Here is a 16,536-nt window from a genome sequence, read left to right on the forward strand (position 1 = left end):
TAAAACTGAATCCAAAACACAGAAAATACGCAGTGTGTGATAATGTAGATATACATGGGGTACAAACAACTTATTTTATTTCTTTACCATTAACAAATCCTACAGTAGAGCAGGTAATTTTTTTCGGGACATCTAATACACAGTTGTGGTGAGACAGAGAGAATTCATAATCATTCTATGTCTTAACACAGGAGAAGCTGAAACAGATAATGGCACCACTAATAACTTTGATTCAGTTTTGACACGTAATTGAGATAATGAGTTTCCGATCTTCTGTTTCACCCTCTCCATATAACAATGGGATCAATACAACTGTAAAAATTGTGTATGGTTGTTTTTTTTTTCCACATCTCCTCCTAAATCATTTGACCGATTTCAACGAAACTTACCACACATGTCCTTTACTGTCAGGCAACAATCGCTATCAGAGTAAGAAACCCTACCTGTCAATAGTTCAGGAGATAGCACGTAAAACAATGAGATGTGTGAATAACTGCAGCAAAATGTATGGCATTTCAGTTCATTACAACTAACCAGCTGGACTAATTTCTACAAAATCTGGTAGTGAGACATCTTGAAACCTGAGGAAGTATGTTCGAGGAATGTTATGTCTGAACTTTATCATACTTGTGAAAATGCTTTTATTAGTTGATGCTACACGATACAATGCAAAGTAACGAATACAAAGCTTATAAAATCTTTAATGTGTTTAACCCATACTGCCACACTATTTGTTACACAATGTACAGCTACTATGAACTCTCTCCAGTATTTGAGAACAAGAGCATTTAGTGAATTGCAACAAACTTCCCACACAATATCAAACCTTTACATAAAATTTCTCCTTTACACCCCCCATAAGGTGATGAAAGGGGGGGGGGGGGGGGAGAAAAAGGTTTATCACTCACTACATTTTTGCTGTTTATGCAGTAAAACTGTAAAAATTCATGACATTTAATCTCCTTTACACCCCCCATAAGGTGATGAAAGGGGGGGGGGGGAGAAAAAGGTTTATCACTCACTACATTTTTGCTGTTTATGCAGTAAAACTGTAAAAATTCATGACATTTAAATTTATTACTTCTTTACAGCCAACTCTGTTCGCAACACATTTAGCAGACTGTGTCCACATATGCTACTCAATGTTCCTACAAAATTATATCACGGTACACCACACAACAGTGAGGAGATGGAGACACACACACACACACACACACACACACACACACAGAGAGAGAGAGAGAGAGAGAGAGAGAGAGAGAGAGAGAGAGAGAGAGACGGGGGGTGGGGGGTGGGGGTGGTATGAGATGGACTACTCTAATTCTTATGGAGTTTCCAGAGATCGGAAGGGCACTCAGATAATTAAGTTAATTGCCCTTTGAAAAAAAATGGCATTGATTTGCAGTGCATTATTATTTGCTGAATGGGAATTAAGAGGTTGTTCATTGTTTTAGCTGTACTCAGCTGAAGACTTGGGCCATGTTTAGTATTTATTGTGTTTATTTTCGCTGTTTCTTTGTAAAGTATTTTCATTGGCATACAAAGGAATATTTATCTTGCTGTTAATAAAAAAATTACTAATTTCTAATGGTGCTTTTTTCCACTGGTGAAAACAAGTTCAGGTTACAGCACACACAAAAGATGAACTTGGATTTAAATACTCACATATGAACACTAATAAATTAAAAGCAATAAATTCTGAAGTGTATTAATTGATTCAAAAATAATAAAAGAACAACAACAGTTTGCGAAAAAAATTGAAATGTATTTGCAATGCATTATTATTTGCTGCATGGGAGCTAAGAGGTGTTCATTGCTTTATCTGTATTCAGCTGAAGACTTTGCCATTTTTAATATTTATTTATTGCGTTTGATTCCAAAAGTGAGTGCAGACCATCACTGCTGCAAGAGGTCCCGCATGTAGGAGAGCAATGCGTTGGGGCGCCCCTGCCTCTCCAGCAAGTCATTTGTTATTGACTTCCAGAAGAAATCCAGGTGGACGAGCTGACACTTGATGATGTTGCTGTCCATTACAGACATTCTGAAAATGAAATATTTGCACGTGTTATCCGAGACTTTTTCTAAACATCTATTGAAGCTATCAATTTACATGATCTTTTCCCTATTTGCCTGTAACAAGTAATAACACATTTTTCTGTTTACACAATGTGACACTTTTAGTATATTTAGAGATTGATTACGTTTTTCAGTTAATACAATAATAGTGTGATTGCTGAGTGGGGGCTACAAATACAAAGTTCTGTGTGCTTGTAGACAACTAACTCACTGTAAGATTGTGCTGCTAGGTGGTAGTCTGGGTCATTTTCTTGCAGGAGCATAAGTTTCTCACCTAGCTCACCGTTTATTGTATATTACTGCCGCGCACTTGGACATATGACAGCACAACTTAGCACTTTCTTAACTGAAGCACTAATGAAAGAATAGGTATTGGCTTGCAACTGTAAACCAACAATGGAATGATACAAGAAAATGTTTGTGGATGGCGCACTTTATATAGGCGCACCTGCTTGAGGGTTAATGTGAGGTCCGCCATGATTTGGAGTCCACATTAAACTGTAGGGCCCACTCAACTAGCTGGGAAGTCAGTTCAGAGAGCGAAAGAAGGCAATATGACAACGCTTATAAAAGCACTATAGTGTCAACTTCATATTGGCAGTTTTACTACTACTGGAAATGCCGTGTGGCTAGGGCCTCCCGTCGGGTAGACCGTTCACCTGGTGCAAGTCTTTCAAGTTGACGCCACTACTACCACTACTACTACTACTACTACTACTACTACTACTACAGTGATTTGAAAGTAAGTTCCATTTGGCTGTAAACAAAAACTTGCATGGAAAGGAATTAAATTTCAGCATTAGTCACTGCATTTCACTAATTTACAAATCATCATTTACAAATCATCATTCACAAAATTCTGCCACCTGGATGCCTTTCCAAGTTTGCTGTCATCGTTTAAGTTCTGTGATGCTTGCAACATCATGTGACCGAAGAGATGAAATCGTTTGGCACAAAGTCTGGGCTGTGTGGCAATGATCAAAAATGTCCCATTTGAATTGTTTCAAAATCCCTATGGAGTTCTTCGAGCACTGTGGGGACAAGCATGGTCATGCAAAAACGTAACACCATATGTCAGTGTACAGTGACTTATTCTGAATGGCTTGCTGAAGTGTCTTCAAAGTTTCACAGTATACAGCTGAAGCAATCATCATTCCACACACCCTCGGCATCCCAAAAAGCATAGCCACCGTAGCATACCTCAATGACAAAGCTTGGCAAACTTACTTTGGCTTGCGCGGAGAATTTGTATCCCCGCGGAGAATTTGTATCCCCCCATGTCATCAACTACTGTTCCGTTCCGGCACTTACGTATGCCACCCAGTCATCCTTTACAATTCTGTTCAAAAAATCTCCTACTGTGTTGTACCATGAAAGGAAGTCCAAGACAAAGCCCATTCATTTGGTTTTGCGAACTTCTGTGAGAAATTTCAGTAGCCACCGAGTACAGAACTTTCGATAGCCAAAGTTATTGGGGACAACCCTGTACAAACAATATGATAAATTTGCAGGAATTGTTCATAAAATTCAGAGATGGTGAATCTTTGATGTTCACGAATTGATCATAAATTTTATTGGAAAAAAAAAAAAAAAATCACAACAGAAGACCTACCTCTCCTCTCTTCATCCGGTAAGTTTGTTCTACCAAAAAATAAAAAATAAAAAGGTCTGTCCCACTGCCACTCAGCACCTTCACTCATTCACCTGGACCACAGCTGATGAATATCTGCTGCTGGAACATCTTGCACTGGAATAAATCTAATTACTGTTCATACTGCGCAGGATTTATTACTACAGTGCTTGTATTTTGAGGTTATAACAAGCTAACCCACGCAAGACAGAGGTTCATAGTTCCACAGCTGGACACTTCCTGTATCAAACAACATGCAGATGTGGTGACGGTAGCACTCTCGCACAAATACTAGTGCCACGCTAGAATGACAGTTACTTTCTGAAATGGCCTCGTAAAACAAAACAACCACGACAACTATACCGGTTACCTATAAAATCTCATCAAAAGCACTATTTATTTCGGCAGAATGACAACTCTCCAATTAATATCGATATGTTTTTAGAAGACACAGATTACATTTAGAGCTGATTCTCAATTTAAGTCAACATAATGTATCTGAAAAGAAACCCTAAAAATTATTAAACCACTTTTACTCACTTCAGAAAAGCCTGTGACTCAGTATGGAGCTGCTGTTTGAAATTCTGATGATCTGGGTTTAGACAGTGTAACCACTGCTCTAATTACGAAAATGCTAACAGACACCCATTCTAAAGTAAAATTTAAAGGTGAAACTTCTAGAAGTTTTGAGATTGAAATTGGACTGACGGGCAGATGGTCTCTCCTCACTGTTCTGAAACTATCTTCCGGAAAAAGTATAAGAGAATGGAGAATATCATTAACAGAAAGCCAAATTAATGAGGGAGTTAGATTAGGTTACGAAAGGAACAGCCTACAAATAAACTATCTAGCATTCGCAGATGACCTAGATATTTTCCAAACTTAATGGAAACAACAATTAGACAGATAGAACTGCTGAAAAAGTAGGCTTACGGAGCTCCTTTGAGAAAACCTGATTTCTGACAAACATTAAGGCTGCCAACACTAAATATGGAAAAACTGGGAGAAGTAACTGAACAAGAAATTTCGAAGAAAGAATCCATTGAAGCAAAAGTTAATAAGAGGGAAACAGCGTACTACCTCAGTACACTTGTGTGTAACAAGAAATCAATATACCTCAATGCTAAACTTAACACATTGTAGTCGGGCTACAGGGACTGCTGCAACCCCTTATACGTCTTACACTTTTGCACCTTTTTGCATGGCTCCTGACCAAAAGATAATGTTTGTATTGTCACTCTATATCTCAACATTTGTTTAAAGCTTTTTGAAAGATATCACATACTTACAGAATCATCATATTTTGAAAACTGGAAAATTCAGAAGTAGGAAAAAAGTTTGTAATTGCAATAAATCAGAATTTATTATAAAATAAATGTACAGAACTATTTCATTGAATTTACACAATTCTTTTCATTGAGCAAAATTTGTCTGTGTGGTACTGCTTGAAACAGTCAGGTAGACACAATCCTACACTACATTCTTCACACCACCATCTGGTCTCTCTGGAAGTTATCTTATTTTGCCTCCACAATTTGGAAATTGTTGCTGCTGCGTAGTGGTTTGTTTCTGTCTCTGTCTATGACATTTGCGTCAATTAAGACACTTCAACAGTCAAATTCAGTGTTTTTGGCGTTCAAAGGTGCCAGGACATCACTTACGTCTTCAAAGAGCGTTAACTGATGTTGATCATCATCATTTACCCACACAACAACGTTGCTTTGGGACTCCTGCTGTTGTTGCATTCTGCCTCTGCCTCATTGAATGGGAGCTTCACTCTCTTCTAATACATCTGATGGCCCATTTTCATTTTCGTAACACTCATTACCTTCCAAATAAATGATAAGAGTGAGTGAAACTGCCCATAATGTAATTGTGATTCCTAAACACAATGACTGACCATTATAATTACCATCTATTCCAGAAGAACGATTTTCAGTTTCAAACCCATCACCATCAATTTCCAATCCAGATTCTTCGATCAGCCTCAGAATTCCCTCTTCAGTCAAACTGTCCCCCATTTTACAACAAACGTTTGTGGCAAAGAGAACTACAGAAGCACACAGCAAGAACGAATGCGCGGGAATTGTTTTGGTGCCTTTTTTGAGTCACATAGTGGTTAGAGGAGGCAGGAACACCATCTAGCAGTCGTCCGATGTACTACAAGTACGAAAAACTCCATTCCAGATGTGACCGCACAGATATAATGTGCAGCAACCTGCAATAAAACTCTGGGGGCGGCACTCGGAAATTCTCCGAGCGCCGACTGTAACAGCAATAAATGCGCACTCTTAGTTTCTGAGGGCAGCGACCGGAATGTGTTAACACTATAATGATTCGCGCAGACACACTTTATGCAGCAAAGTATTTAACTCTGAACAAAAAGGTGACAGTGGAAGCACTAGAAACTACTGCAAGAAAATATATAAAATTTTGGGAGTTTTTAACCACACAAAAGAGGTCATAATTGACCTTTATAAACACAGTGAAAAAAATTACAGACATGATTAGGAAAAGAAGAATGGTTTTCTATGGCCACATCGAAGGAACGAATCCCAACAGACTGACAATAAGACTTTACTTATTTTGGTAAATTAAAGATGGATAACACATGGTGCGAAGACATTGGAAGACACACAAGCAAACCCCATTTTACTCCATGACTGCCACTCAGAAAGAAACTGCAAGATTCCAAAGGTCACCATGAAAAACCCAAGAGAAGATTGGAGCCACTTGGACAGAAAAGGTATGAGAGAAATATCAAGAAATAATGAGAGAAATGCGCAAGAAAACAAAGAAGAAAATTAAAATAAATTTAGTCCATAGCAGCTCATATGTAGAAAACGAAGAGGGAATAAAATAGTACAAGAGGCCGAGGCAGATGACCTGAACCACTTGCCCTTTATCAAAGCTAAAACTCTGCAGATAAAGGCATATGGGCTAAAGCCATCTTCCCTATAGCAGATACTTATCACAGTAGAGAGATTCACATACGGTTCCTAAGGGTCCATGTTGAAACTGACAATAGTTGTACAATAAGTCCACGAATTTTAAACTTTAAAATTATTACTCCACCAGTTCTGAACAGGCCTCAGTAAGACTATAGCCACAGCACCACCTACACTATCTGTTTGATATTTTTATTTTCTAAATAAGCCCAACTGTTTTGTAAAACTTTATTTGAAAATTTCTGGCAGATTAAAACTGTGTGCCAGGCCATGACTAACTCAGGACCTTTGCCTTCATGGGCAAGTGCTCTACCGTCTGAGCTACCCAAGCACAACTCACGACCCATCCTGACAGCTTTACTTACACCAGTACTTCGAGGAGATGAGGAAGCTGTGGGAGACGACGATGCCTGCATGATTGGCTGATACTTTCTCCTAACATTAGCAGATATAACTTTGCTTTGTTGGTACTGTGAATGGCTGAAATCGAGGGAAAACGACAGCTGTTATATTTCCCAAGTACATGAAACTCCACTGCACAATTTTAACTGATGGCATCATCGTCTCGGGTATTCCAGAGGTAAAATATTTTCCCAATTATATCTTTCAAGAGGATGTTATCAAGAAAAACAGATATGGTATTCCATGGGTTGGAGCTTGAAATATTAGGCCGCCTAATTAGGTAGGTTGATTTGTGAATTTAAAGGGTAACAGGCAGGTCGAAGTTAGATACAGTAGAAATTTGACAGTAGGATAACAAAGAGGGAAAAATGGAACACTGACAGTAAAAAAACAGGAAGCCACCAGACAGAATTCTGTACAGGGCAAAATTTAATCATTGCATACATTCAGAAACCAAACTTTACACTGCAATACATTTTGACAAGTAGATGTCGACTGACGATAATTTACTGGTTATGACTGGACAATAAAACTGAAGAAATTGGAGAAAGGTATGAAATTAAGGAGATACGCCTGAATAAACTGAAAGAAACAGAGGTTATGATGTATCTTTGGGACCTGAAATAGTCAAGGCAGAAGAGGATGAAATAGGCAGAAAGACAAAGCCACAAAGAAATGTTGGGAAGCCCAAAAGGTATTACTATATGTAAAGTAAAACATTTTACATGGTGTATCCAAGGTTCTCGGGTGACCAGCCGGATCCGATTGTCGAAGTTCCACGATATTTCGGCAGATAACCATTCCGCCATCATCAGGTGGTGCTGATGGAATGATCTGTCTGCACTGTGTCCGTGGCATTTATGTCCGCTGGGTCCCGAGTCGTACCCCGGCGCGGCCGGCCGGCGGAGTGCCGAGTGGTGGGAGGGGTGCTCAAAGAGCAACGGCGTGAGCGGACGCGAGATCCTTCCACCATGGCGGACGGAGATGGACTGCGCCTACCACTGGGCGTGGCTGCAGCTACCCCCACCCCTCCCACCACGCGGCGTCCCGCTGGCCGCCCACGCCGGGTGTAGTTTGAGTGTAGTTTGAGGTGGAAGTTTTTTTAATAGCTTTTGACATCACCCATACAGCCAGCCCCGGTTGTTGTTGTTGTTGTGGTCTTCAGTCCTGAGACTGGTTTGATGCAGCTCTCCATGCTACTCTATCCTATGCAAGCTTCTTCATCTCCCAGTACCTACTGCAACCTACATCCTTCTGAATCTGCTTAGTGTATTCATCTCTTGGTCTCCCCCTACGATATTTACCCTCCACGCTGCCCTCCAATACTAAATTGGTGATCCCTTGATGCCTCAGAACATGTCCTACCAACCGATCCCTTCTTCTGGTCAAGTTGTGCCACAAACTCCTCTTCTCCCCAATTCTATTCAATACCTCCTCATTAGTTATGTGATCTACCCATCTAATCTTCAGCATTCTTCTGTAGCACCACATTTCGAAAGCTTCTATTCTCTTCTTGTCCAAACTATTTACCGTCCATGTTTCACTTCCAGCCAGCCCCGGTACCACAAGAAAACAAAAATGTGTCAATCTATAGAATAATGATAGTTTCTTTTTGACCCCTCTTATGTAAGTCCTTCTACAATCACTAAGTTTTGCTGCAAGTACGGACCATATTTCAAGGTGGTCTAATTTGTCCCCTCGATTAGTCTCTTCATCTACAAACACACTTCCTGCTCTGACTTTTTGTTCAGTTACCAAGTGTTTTTTTTACATCACCTCTGTCATGTATTGAGTGTTACCACAGCTCACTTCAGTGGAACAGCTTACTAATGCTAAAGTCACTAGAAATAAAACACTTGCTTAGCACATGAAGCCAAAGGGAATGGCATGGGAGTGGCCAGCTTAAGGAAAGTACATAAAACAGACACGTGACTCAGTAATAACAGCCATCTGGATCACAAAGTGACAGACTTTTAGTTGTTAACGGAGTTGCCATCAAAGCCACAACTGATCACAATTAGTTCACTCATGCCTCTCGTTCAGTTAACACTGTTATACAGCCCCAGTAAAATAACTGGTGTCTAGGGAAACCAACTTTGTAAGGATGCCCCCTCTTTTTAAACCTCAGTGTTACTCAACCTGTTTGCTCATTTACTGAGATCAATATCTTTTGCAATGCAGTATAAAATACATATTTCAATAAATTTTTGTGAGATTCAGTACAAAACATGGAAAAACCACAATCTAAAGCTGCACTGCTTCTACACAATTCCTTTTACATTGCTCATCACCTATGAATACAAAGCTGCAACTGGCACAAAATATACTATCAGCACTTTGGTTGAATCACTTCACTGAACATAATGGCAAGAGGCTTCACTGATCAGCTTTTTTTTAAAAAAAAAAAAAAAAGAAAGAAAGAAAAAAAAACAGCATCTACGTACCAAGTTAAGGAGAGGGAGGTCTTACAGAACTCCTGCTCAACTCACTCCAATCGGAATATCCCCGTAATTTTGTTTCCTACATCCCTGCAGCCTTTCCGTTTTAATCCTTTCCAATTCCTCCTCCTCCTCTCCCCCTTACTGGGCCCCCTCTTTTTCTCCAAGTTCTTCCCCTTTTATTTCTTTTCCCACCTCATTTTCTCCATGGCACAAAAATTACATACCCACTGAAACAGTGCCCAAAACACACACCCCAGCTGCCATTTCCTGGCTACACCACAGCATACAGCTATGCCTCCTCCGGTGTCAAGTTACCTGACACTTGCAGATGGTTACCTGTCACAATTATTATTGTTTCTACATGTGAAACATTATAAAGTCTGAAGCTAACAGATTTTCAGAAAACTGATAGATATATTACAATGCCCTAAAGTGAGCTCAATATAACATGGCATTTAAGATTACGACTACACTGAATGTGCAAGTAACCATGTTTGCTCCCACATTTGAATGAGTCTGACTGTCATTCACTCTGATTGCTGTATACAGTGACCGCTTCCACCGTGTTTTGCATTTTACACCTAAACGATCTCTGTCTGTGGCAGGTGCGGAGCCTACCGAAGACAGCGTGGAGACAGGCGGCAGCCTACGTACCGGGGAAGTTCCTGCTGCAGACAGTAGATGTGACGCAGCAGCCTGCCGTAGAAGGCCGGGTCTTCGGCGTCGGCCCGAGCTGCGGAGGACGCGCAGTCTCCCAGCATTTGAAGCGACAGGTACAGCTGCCTGGGAGGCAGCTCCGAGTACGACACGGGGCCCGGCGGTAACTTGTTGAAGCACTCTGGCCGTAGACGCGTCACGTACTTCACCTGCAATGTCACATTACAATATGTATGAATCAAGTCTTGCCATCTGTGCGTCACCTCTCACATCCAGATGGTTTCACTATGTACGGTCAGCAACACGTAGTGTGCTCTCTATTCAGATGTACAAATCTGTGGTGTATAGGGCCCATTCTGAAGTCTGGTGTGTGTGTGTGTGTGTGTGTGTGTGTGTGTGTGTGTGTGTGTGTTTCGAAGCATTAAGAAATTGAAAAACTGTACTAAAATAAAACAAAATATTGTGCTAAAACTTCTTACATGAAAAACACACACACACACACACACACACACACACACACACACACACACACACACACAACCTGCAAGAAATGCTTGTCACGTGTCTATTCTTAAAGAAGTAGACCGACCTCAAAGAAGCACATATTACAACACTACAACAGAGCCACGTAGTTGGCTGTTCACTAAGCTAAAAATTGGTGAGCCAGCCACTCTGCAATGCACTAAAACCAACCCAAGAGCTTAAGCTGGAGTCTGGCCAAATCAGAAAACTGTTCCTTCATCAGTTCTCAGCTGCAATTTAGTGAACTGAAATAACATTCTACACATACTGCATGATCCCCTTGTCAAAGTAAACAGCTGCACGTCAGAGTAGAATGACCAGCGTAAAGTTGGATGAATGCCACTTCATCCAATCTTTCTATCTGGGAAGAGGAGTGCCACAAACCACAGCTCGTTTTTATTTTCCATCACTTCTTGCGCCTTCCTTACTCTTCCCCTTCCCTCTCCTTATTCACCCTCCCAGGTGCCCCCTCCCCACCCCCAAACGTGTGTGTACACACACACACACACACAATGTACAAGCACATGGGTTCAAGTACTTGTTAATGAGGCTAATAATGGCATATCTAACATGGCCACTGAGCAGAGGCTGCTGGGAGAGGAAGCATGTGATCAGCTCATAAGACACTGGCTGCTGAAACAACCCCACCACCTCCTCCCAGAGCAGCCCACTTATGGTTTATAAACGAAACAAACTTTTAATGAATTAATGCATCACAGAAGTGACACAAAAGTTGTTGGCAAATCATTGGGATACAGTACAACCTTTTTGCTTATTTTTGTGAGTCGTATCAACAAGCTATGCACAACACAACACCCCACCATAATCGACACTAGATTTACGATGGCTACATACTGCTATGGTTCAAATGGTTGAAATGGCTCGGAGCACTACGGGACTTAACATCTGAGGTAATCAGTCCCCTAGAACTTAGAACTACTTAAACCTACCTAACCTAAGGACATCACACACATCCGTGCCCGAGGCAAGATTCGAACCTGCGACCGTAGCGGTCGCACGGTTGCAGACTGAAGCGCCTAGAACCGCTCGGTCACACCGACCGGCTTACTGCTATGGTTCACTATACTATTAAGCACCCAAGCTTGGGCACAAGCATAAACATTCTGCAGTGGCATGAACTCTACTAACTTTCACCAATTGAAAAGGGGCCAAGTTGAAGACACTTTAACAGCTCATGACGAATGTCCCCTTGAAGAGCAATGTGGCACAATCTGACTTAAAAGAAGGGGGTCAGTTGGTAGGGTACATCCTGAGGCATCAAGGAATCACCAGTTTGGTAATGTGAGAAAGGGGGAGGGATAAAAATTGCAGAGGGAGACCGGGGCTTGACTACAGAAAGCAGGTTCACGTGGATGTAGGGTGCAATAGTTACACGGAGATGAGGCAGCTTCCACAGGATATGCTAGCACGGAGAGCTGCATCAAACCACTCGTCATACGACCACTATAATGGCACACTAACTGTTCATGTAAGAGACTGTAGCTGGCATGACATGTTTCAGGGATTACACAACCCAACACACAAAATTAAGCAGCTGATCTTTTAGGTCTTCGTAGCTTCTTCAGATTGTGAGAAACTGCAGTGTCACTCCCAATCTTTTGCTTGATGTAGCTTTTCTTCTAGCTATGTCTTGCCTTTCAACCAAGCAAATTACAGATGACAAAAGTTTCACATACTGCAGATACTAAAATGGATATCAGTTTTCCCACACAGCATTTGCCAAGACCACTTGGAACTTGTGAACATGCAATAACAACCTTGGTGGGGTTGGAAGCTCCTGCTCATTTTTTTTCTGTATTTGCAAATTAAATGTGGGTTTTTAAACCTACACTTTCCACAAATCAAGATGTATTTAACACACACACACACACACACACACACACACACACACAGAACCTCCCTCCTCTCACCCCCCCCCCCCCCCGAAAAAAAAGAAAGTACATTAACTGTAAAGGTGAAACTGAACAGATTGTTTTCTGCGTTTGTTTCCAACTTGAAAGTATGTCATATTCCACAAATTTGCTGGAATATTGCCCACAATTCTCAAGTTTTCATTAAAAAAAAAAAAAAAAAAAAAAAAAAAAAAAAAAAAACGATGATTAGGAAAAACCTATGTTGTTGCACTCACTAAATGCTATATTTTTCATTTGTGTGATACCGGGGGAAAAAAAAAAGCTACAAAGGCAAAAAAATTGCAAGCTCCCAAGCTATGAACAGATAAAAAAGCCAAAGTGAACAATTCAATCTTTACAATTAATGTAGTTTTAAGACATAAAATGAGACCCACTGAATATGACGTGTCTAAATGTGTTCAGGAAAACAGGATTACATTGTGTTTGAATACAGCACATTTTTAACCAAATTAACAAAATAACAACAGCCTGAGGTATCAGAATTATGTCCACAAAACAATAACTTTAAAATGAAAACTAGGAGAGTTGTCATTTCCACTTTCCATCTTGGTGCAGCTCATGTCTTTCACCACAAGGCAACTTACTAACAAACTACTACTGTAATTGTTGCAATATAATGGCTAACCTGAAAATTATAATATGCCAGTGAACAGAGAAGAATTATACCTTTAAACTGGGGTAAAGTAGCCACTCAAAGGAAAATTGAAGTTCACCACACCATGATAACTGATAGCTAGCTCGCCTTTTACAAATTTTGAATCTGCATATTACGTATCACACAACATATTTTTTAGTGGAAATGAAAATAATATACAAGAACTACTCATTTTTCTGAAGACTTAAATAGTTACTGCTTTTCCCTACCTAAGGAGGTAATGTGGCTAGCTAAAATTTACCATGGAAGTAGAAAAGGATAAAAAACTGCCATTTCTAGGTGTTCTGGTCACAAGGGATGGCAAAAGCCTGGGACACAACATGTATCAAAAACTGACATCCACGGACTAGTACCTGCAGAAACTATCAAACCACCATCAGAGCCAGGAAAGAGGTATGATTTAATACGCTCTTAATATGAGCAGAACGAATATGTGAGCCGCTGCACCTCACACGTGAAATGCAACACTTGGAAAGTGTTCTGAGGAGCAATGGGTATTCCACAAATTATATTAGAAGTGTAACAGAGCCAAACACTCGGTGAAGTAAGAAATCAGAAAAATAAATGTCTGAAACGGCCTCTCTGCCACACATTCCCAGAGTGACAGACAGAATCGGCCATATATTGTGCAAACATGGCGAAAGACTAATTTCAAACCGACAAGGAAGATCGAAGGGTGTCTTAGACCAGCAAAGGAGAAAAGGGACCCACTTGCATAGTCGGGAATAAACCACATACCATGCACATGCGGAACAGTTTATGTCGGAATGACTGGACGATCAAGCAACACCAGGATCAAAGAATATAAGCGACACTGCAGGTTGGGGCAGGAGGAGAAATCAGTTATGGCAGAGCACGCGCTGAGCGAGACCGACCACGTAATAAAATTTGCCGACACGGAAGTTCTGGCTGTAGAGAAGCACTATCGTACCCACTTGTTGAGAGAAGCTGTAGAAATACAAAACACACAAATAGCTTCAACGAGGAAGCGGAAAGCCTTAAAGTAAACGGATCCTGGCTTCCCATACTGCAGCGACGACTGTCGCAGGTAGCAAGAGGAGAACTGCACCAGAAATTACCACGAAGAGGACCTCGGTCATCAGTGCGCCAGGTACATACAGTCTGCGGCCGCGAGCTCGGCTCCAGTTCACCACCGGCAATGTAGGGTGAAGCTTTGACAATGCCAGCCATTCCTGCTGGCGAAACGTCAGTAAAATCATCAGACGAATGCTAGACAGAAGCCAATACGCAGTTTGTCAAATTAAATTTCCCCAAGAATTCCCAGTTTACCAGATTTCCCAGGTAAGTCACCATCCGGATATGAGACAAGGAGAGACTTAATTACCACATCTGAACCTGCCATAAGCATAACAACCGCTGAATGCAGACAGTCGAGAAACAAACCTTACACAACAAAAGTCCACAGGTGTACTGTCGGTGCTGTTTCGGATACGCACAATATTTCCTTAAATGACCCTGTTATTATCAGGTTCTGATGTCTCCTTCAGAAACAGCATGTTCCTTTCCGATCATTTTAATAAAAGAGTTACTGCGACTGGTCAAGTCATCTTCAGCGCAAGTGAGAGAGTCAAAGGTTGAGCAAAAGATGAACTACAACTGGTATACCGGCTCGATAATTTGGACAGCCCGCCCGAAGACATGGACATAGACAACAGCTGCTAGGTGGTGCCCCCTATAACATGCGAGTGCTGCTGTCGCCGTCACTGCTCTACGTGTGGGCCACGACTTCCACACCAACCTACTGGCACTCACGGGGGGCCTATAAAGCCGGCAGCGCAGCGGCTCAGAAGCCAGTCCTGTTTTGACTGCACTCTTGTGTTGTTCATCGTATGCACTGTTGTCGGTTCCTGATCTCGCTAAGTCTAGACTATCGATCTGGTTTACTCTTCGGACTTTTACACCGCCGTATATGTTTGTGGTTTTTGTCTTAGTAGTTGTTGTCCATAGCTGTCATCCTGTGGGTTTTTGCAACTCACCGTCGATGCCCTCGGCTGGTTGCAACTGTGGTCACATACCAGACAGTCTTGCCCACTCTTATTTCCACTATTTAACAATACCGAGGAGGTTTGGGAAACTTATTGACAGGAGCTGGAACACTGCGCTGCTTTTCAGGTTTCTGATGCCCGTCTCCAACAACTGCTCTTCCTTTCTTCGGCTTCCCCGGAGACCTTTTTCTTACTTAAGAAATTAGCTTCCCTGTCAAACCCTGTTGCACTCACTTTCGAGAAAATGTGTTCATTATTGTTGACCTATAATTCACAACTATTGTACGTGGTTTCATTGCACCTAGAGTTACATCAGTACTAGAAACAAGTGGACCAGTCTTATTGATCGTGGGTGACAGATATGCAAGGTCCGAGTCGTCATTGCGATTTTACCTTTGCTAATCCGTCCTGCAAAACTTCATATGGCGATTCCCTGATCCGTGACAAAGTGGTTCAATTGGCTCCCAATCCAGATGTTTGCACTGAAGCCCTCAAGTTTTCTTTGACGAGATACTGAAAATGGCACTCTTTCGAGATGGCGCAGTCAGCAAATGAACATCTTAAGACCAGCACCCAGATCGCTGCAGTTCAACTGCTGCCACGGGGACAAATTCTCGCCAGCCATCGTCCCGACGGTGGCAGCGTGATTCATTACTTTTGAATGTGCCAATGACCTCTGAGCAGCTAGTGCAGCCGTGTTGGCACAACCACCGGGTCTGTCTTCTTGTCCTGAACGGCAGACTACCCCAATTGTGGGTACACTCCATTTTTGTAGCAAGGATTGACGTCTCTGAACTGTCTGCCATCAGATCAGTCTAACCCTACTCCTAACTTGTGTCAGCATTTGGTACACGAGCTTCAGGCCACCGTTGGCCAGGTCAATCCTTGCACCCACAACTCGTTTACTGATCTCACAACTACTCGTCAGGACGTTCGTTTCCAAGTAGACACGGGAGCGACTGTTTCCCCGGTCAATCTCCCGACATTACTCAGTGTCGGTCCTGCCCTCTCGCAAGCTGGTCGCATACGGTGACTGCACTATTCTCCTCAGAGGTCAATTCAGCACTATGGCCACCTGAAAGATGGTTACACAGCTGCTAATGCTGCGTGTTGTCAACAGTCATTCCTGTGGCACCATTTTCAGCGTGGATGCTGTCTCACTGTTCGGGTTCTCCATCACAGACAAAGTTCAGGTCATCTCAGACACAGTCCCCTTCCAGGAACTTGGTGCCTCTTCCGAATCCCTGAGCCTGGCTTGAGGTGCA

At 41.8% G+C, this 16,536-nt stretch overlaps 1 protein-coding gene across 5 annotated transcripts in view; it reads right to left on the bottom strand.

The window, feature by feature from the left end:
- Positions 1 to 1,455: 1,455 nt before the first annotated feature.
- LOC126212812 (uncharacterized) overlaps positions 1,456 to 16,536 on the bottom strand; it is an 83,187-nt gene continuing 68,106 nt past the window's right edge. For 4 of the 5 annotated variants that reach the window (XM_049940222.1, XM_049940220.1, XM_049940221.1 and 1 more), the window contains exons 5-6: positions 10,152 to 10,363; positions 1,456 to 2,041 (exon numbers count right to left, since the gene is read on the bottom strand). In XM_049940222.1, coding sequence (XP_049796179.1) covers positions 1,897 to 2,041; positions 10,152 to 10,363 — 357 coding nt within the window. In that variant the 3' untranslated portion in view covers positions 1,456 to 1,896. The remainder of the gene's footprint in view (positions 2,042 to 10,151; positions 10,364 to 16,536) is intronic. The other variant, XM_049940219.1, reaches the window with a different exon arrangement.

This window comes from Schistocerca nitens, chromosome 11 (genome assembly GCF_023898315.1).
Source record: "Schistocerca nitens isolate TAMUIC-IGC-003100 chromosome 11, iqSchNite1.1, whole genome shotgun sequence".
Classification (NCBI taxonomy): Eukaryota; Metazoa; Arthropoda; class Insecta; order Orthoptera; family Acrididae; genus Schistocerca; species Schistocerca nitens.